At 32.0% G+C, this 5,932-nt stretch overlaps 1 protein-coding gene across 1 annotated transcript; it reads left to right on the forward strand.

Annotated features, from left to right (window-relative positions):
* The first annotated feature begins 3,896 nt into the window (after positions 1-3,896).
* Positions 3,897-5,293, forward strand: LOC149207023 (KH domain-containing protein HEN4-like). Its single transcript, XM_089397893.1, has 4 exons — positions 3,897-4,030; positions 4,179-4,460; positions 4,608-4,772; positions 4,906-5,293. Exons 1-4 carry the CDS (start codon positions 3,897-3,899, stop codon positions 5,291-5,293), a joined length of 969 nt encoding a protein of 322 aa, XP_089254019.1.
* The last annotated feature ends 639 nt before the right edge of the window (positions 5,294-5,932 follow it).

A 5,932-nucleotide genomic window follows, 5' to 3' on the forward strand; every position in this document is an offset into this window, starting at 1 on the left:
CATCACTTTCATGTTGGCAGGACCACCTCTCAGCGCAAATAGTAGGTATCAAAACACTTACCTCATGATACATTTCACATTGACAAGCTTTAAAAGAAAATTCATAAAAATTAACTAATTTATAACTTTATTTTATATTATTACTCACTTTACAATAGAAAATTTGTAACATGTAAATAGGCTTTATACAATATCATGGGTTAATATCATAGTTTACTAACACCACACGCTGAAAAACCCATAACTCATATTCATATGACATTTTTTTTATTAATGAATTTAATTAAAATAGAAGAAAAGTGATGATCCCTTTTGAAATAAATCTCAATATTTGATCTATCACTAGTACTAAGAACATTCTACAATATCCCTTAGTGGTTAAATCCTTACTATCCACCTAATAATTATGAATAATTAATGTAAAACTTTGAAACCCCTATTTCAAAATAGGCATAACTTAATTATTATATGTATTAATGAATACAATGTAGCCCAAAAAATGTTTTACATGTTTAAGAGTTTCATATAGCAATAAACAATTGAAATAGTTGTTTCTGTTAGCCATATAAAAAAAAAAAAAAAAAAAAAAAAAAAAAAAAAAAAAAAATCTTACTTATTATATTTCAATGTATTTCCTTTTAATTTTGAATTTTATAATAATGTTGACATTTCCATTTGCTACAAGACAAGTTGCACATCCATCTTAATGAGGGAGAAAATTTCTCAAGGTGAAACCTACTTTTTGAGTGCAAAACTTGAGGAAAGGTTTGCACCTCCAGAGATTTTATCCCTCTCGACGCTTGATAAATATTGAGTTAATATGGATGGATTAAAAAAAATTTAAGAGCGGGTCAACCTTGTCATTAATATAAAAAGTTGGTTTCAGGGCCACAACCTATACATTGGTCCACATATTCAATGATTAAACTTCCTTTAGATGTCCACAATATAGCTAGCATGTTATTATGGCTAATTTTGCCTACCATTCTGAAAAGAAGCATGTTTTATGCCTTACAAAAACAACCTAACAAAAATATATATATGCATACCATTTCAAAGATTCTAACTGTGGGGATTTATCTAGTATTGGAAGACTATTCTAAGACAAGTGTTCCAAGTAGCTAGTTGCTTCAGTCATTTTCTACTTTATTTTCCTACTATGCGACTTTGTTTTTTTTTTTTTTTGGCTCCCAGCTAGTCCCATCTTCATTCTTGATGAATTAAATCCTGTTGTTGGAGTTGTCTTTGATTTTAGACACTTTGTATTCCATAGTTTCCAAATCAATGCAAATATTAGTCTAGAACATCTCTACTTTATTGTGCAGTAGTTCGAAATTGATGTTCATTAGGAGCTAATAAGTCTCCATCTCCTTATCTTCTACAAATCCTCTATGGTTCAACTTTTTCAGCAACCCTTGGAGTGATTCCAACAACTTGGATAGGAGTTTACCCAAATATGTCTAGTCCACCTCACAAGATGAAGTCCTATGCTCCATCATAGAGGGGAGATGCCTTCCCACTCTATGAATCTCAAAAGATGGTAGTCATTGTTTTTTGAATAGAGGATGCTTATAAATATGACGAGATGGGTTGAAGAGGAGTAAATGTGTGCCATATATATATCCCCTACTACATTTGATCTACCATCCTGAAGCATTGAATTTCCTTGCATGCAAACCCATGCCTAAATCCTCACTAACTTTTTGGAATGTCATTTAAATGATACACTAGGGGGATATCATTAAATCTAGGCTATTGCAAAATGCATTAACGAGCCCAAGATGCTAATCACTTCTGTGAGATCATTCCCACCTTTAATTTTAAAAGTTTGAGGCCTCCCTTTCTCGCATGGTGTGTCCTCCTTTTACCAATTGTTGATCCAGAAAAAACAAGGCTTCAAGTTCCTTAGTGTTCATGGCTAAAAGGTTATTTTGGGCCACATATTTGTCCCTACATGCACTAAAGTATTATCTAGAATTCACTTGCTAGGAGAAGAACTTACCCGATCAGATCGTTTGTTAATAATTGGAACCACGTTTTGACTATTTAAATCTTTAAAATTAAAATTTCCACCCTTCATGTTATACAATTCAAGAAATGGGTGAGTTCAAAACACATTAATTCACTTCTAATTCCCCTTTCTCCATAGTAGATCATTTGTTTGCAAGGGAGTCAACTTTATCATTTAAACTTCTAAAGACGTGAAATAATTCTATTTCCTCAAATATCATAATTTGCAAAGCAATTCTTTGTATAATTAAGGGAAGAGTTTAGTTGTGAAAACATTTGGCATTCCACACATGTCAAGTTACTATCATAAATTTTTCAAACAAAAGGATTTTGGTAATCTTCTTTTCAATTGCTATTTCCAAACCCTTCCATTGAGCGAGATATTCTACTTGATTATTGGTTGTTACTCCCATGATCCAAACATTCTACTTGATTATTGGTTGCTACTCCCAAACCGCAAGCATATTGACACTCTAATTTATCATTAGGTCAAAGAATAACCTGTTTCGCTCCTACCACCCCTAAATGGTTTAATTATTAATAATTAATAACAATTATTTTTTATTTTTTAGTTTTTATTTTTAAATTTCATATTTTTTAATTAATTAATACTTATTAGTATTATTATTATTACCTTGTTTTTAATTGTAATTTGACCCAATCAAAATATTTTAATTCATAATTATAATTATTAATTTTATTTTTTATTTCAATGTAATTTGTTGTAGTCAAAATGTTTATATAGCATAACACAACCTTATAAAATTTCTTCCATACTAGGCTGGAGAGTGGGTGCAAAATTATTTTTTAAAGTATATCACAGAAATAAAAATAAAAATTGACTAATATTTTAGATAAATATATATACTCAAAGCATAATTAATACAAAATCAACAATAAAAGAATTCAACTAACAAGTTTCTGAACAGACCACACAAACCAATTGGTTTAAACCTCATGGGTAATTATAAGATTTAGCTTGATTACATTATCATTTACAAATTCATTAAAGTTGTTTAAACTAATTAACTAATGCAGCCATATAAATTAAATGATTGGCACTTACCTCTCTCTCTCTCTCTCTCTCTATATATATATATATATATAAACGAACTTTTAACATCATCATCATCATTATAATTATATATTAAAAGAATTAATATATGAATTAATATTATAATTGTGGGGATTTATCTGGCATTGGAAGACCATTGTGAGACAAGTGTTCAAAGCAACTAGCTCATTTAACACTTTTATGCTTTATTTGCCTAATGGGTGACTTTGTGTTTTTTTGCTGTGACTCTGTGTTATATATATATATATATATATATATATATATATATATATATATAAAAACTAATTATCATCATCATCATCAAAAGAATTAATATAAATTAAACATATATAAATTTAAAAATACATTTAACAAGATTCTTATTCTTAACTATAGAGATTCTTAAATTATAAATAAATTTTGCTGCAATATTATAACTCAATACTATATATATCCAAACATACTATACTAACTTATATTCATATGACATTTTCTTAATTCCACTATAATAACTCATTAGTGAAATCTTCTTTCATTCCTCGACTCTTCTTTCCCTTATATTAATATTGATATAAAAATATGAAACTATTATTGAAGTGGAAACCTAACCCACACAACACAGGTGGGTACCCTGTGAACAAGTTGTCGGCCTTAATAAGCCCTAACGCATGTCATATAAAAGGGGGCAAATCAGTGGCCTTGAGGGAGGGGGTGTGAGAGACTCAAGAAGATAGGTAGGATTCAAGTACATGAACTTCTTCTAGTGGCTCAGCGTTTTTCCTTAAAAGAGGGAGACATCTAATAATCTGTAAAAGTGAAAGGATTGCCTGCAATGGACGGGTTTTACTCTGCCATTGGAAAGCGAGCACGCAGGGAAAATGAGGTTCCAGAGAACAATGATGGAAATAAGAGACGGAACTATGGCACTGGTAGAGAGCGAGCTTTGCCTGGCGCTGACAGTACTGTGTATCGCATATTATAGGAAAGGCGAGTAAAGGCGGGTAAAGTTATAAAATCTGTGAGTCAAGAGACGCGTGATAGTAATCTTCAGCTCACTGTGTCCTGCAATTATGAGAATGAAGTTGAAGTTGAACCTGTACTGTGTCCTGCTCAGGATGCTCTTCTTAGGTTGCATTCTGTTATTTATTGTTCAACAATCTTCTGGCAGAGATAGTGACGCCGACAAACAGAGACAACACAATGCTCGGTTGCTGGCTGCTAACAGCCAGATTGGACGTTTGATTGGAAAAGGTGGAAATAACATTCAAAAATTGAGGAGCGAATCGGGGGCTCAAATTCAGATACGGCAAAAATATAATAGTTTTGGTGAAGTCGTTGTCATATCTGGAGATGCAACCGCTGTCGAGAAAGAACTGTATGAAGTTTCAGCTTTTCTGTATAAACACCCATCTAAGGAGTAAATTCTTTGGACTGATATTTTATCTGCAACGAACCCAACTTCACTCCTTCCTTCTGGTGTGCCCGCATTATTTACTTCGCCAAATTCTGTTCCACAACGAGATTCACTGTTTGCTCATCACAGTTCAGGTGCTCCAAGAGTAAATGGTACTTATGCCTCCGGCCATTTACCAGCACTGGGAGGATATGGAAGTGAATCTCGAAGTTCAATAACCCTGCTCTTTCCATTGCTCCAAAATCTGGGAATTCTGTTGTTGAGAAAAGTGGGGAGGAGTTTTGTATTCGAATAGTATGCCCAAATGATAAAATTGGAGGTGTGATTGGTACGGGCGACAATATCATCAAAGGCATGATGAAAGATACAGGAGCAAGTATTAAGGTTGAAGAGGCACAATGAGATTCAAATGAACGGGTAATTGTAGTTTCTTCAACATCAGTGAGATGAGGAAGCATCTTGTTCCGTCAAATCATATTGGTTGCCTTTATGGTAAAGATGGCAACATCATCAATGAGATGAGGAAGCACAGTGGAGCAAATATTCGCATATTTAGCAAAGAGGAGCGATCAAAATGTGCCTCCCAAAATGAGGAGCTCGTTCAGGTTATTGGAGACCCTAGTGTAGCTAGAGATGCACTCAAACAAATTACAAAAAGGCTGGGGGAAAATATTTTCGAAGATTTGGATGGTGCTACAACACCCACACCCACAAAAAAGCCTACTTTCTCTAGTTTATCTGTGCCCAGTGCCATCCCTCTTTCATCATCAAGTTATGGCTCTTTCATCATCAAGTTATGGCTGATGGCAATATGATGCAGGAATGCCAAGATAAATTAGGTGCTCCATTGTAAAATGTTTCTCATTTCTTTTCTAATTCATTTTTAAATATATATTATATGATTATCAAATTTGAGTTTGCTTAATTTATTTCATTTAAATTTTTTAGGTTAATGAAACAAATTAAGGAAATTCATAATATATTTTTATATCAAAATATGATAACAATTTTCCATGAATGAAAGAATTATATAAGTGAATAGAAACAATATTTTATCGATGAAAGATTTATATAGTTGAATATAAATTGTTTCCCCTTTAATAATATTAGTGTATATACTCATTACCTGGATTTCCTTTTATAATTCAAAGAAAAATGTTTATTTTTATTCTTTTATATATTAACATTTGAATTAGATTTGTCTAATATATGTATGTAACAAAAATATGATTTGAAGAAAAAAATTAAGTTGTAACCATACATTATACCAAAGATGATCTAATTATTTAATAAAATGATAAAGAGGATTAAGAGGATTGAGATAACAAGTATTCGTTCATGTATTGAAGATTATGCTCATGATCTGTAGTCTCATGGCAAGTGTTAGTCCATGTCCATGCATTGATATACATGTTTGTGGAAAGTGTTATGAAACCAACTCACAAAAAGATAGA

This window comes from Pinus tabuliformis, chromosome 1_2 (assembly GCF_031772625.1).
Source record: "Pinus tabuliformis cultivar Carrire ecotype Pingquan chromosome 1_2, CPIR1, whole genome shotgun sequence".
NCBI classification, from domain to species: domain Eukaryota; kingdom Viridiplantae; phylum Streptophyta; class Pinopsida; order Pinales; family Pinaceae; genus Pinus; species Pinus tabuliformis.

Excerpts from the sequence above, each read along its gene's own strand:
- LOC149207023 (XM_089397893.1), top strand. The coding sequence starts at position 3,897 with ATGGACGGGTTTTACTCTGCCATTGGAAAGCGAGCACGCAGGGAAAAT. Across the intron at positions 4,461-4,607 it reads TATGAAGTTTCAGCTTTTCT|TTCAGGTGCTCCAAGAGTAA; the intron begins GTATAAACACCC and ends TGCTCATCACAG. Across the intron at positions 4,773-4,905 it reads AGGAGTTTTGTATTCGAATA|TTTCTTCAACATCAGTGAGA; the intron begins GTATGCCCAAAT and ends GGGTAATTGTAG.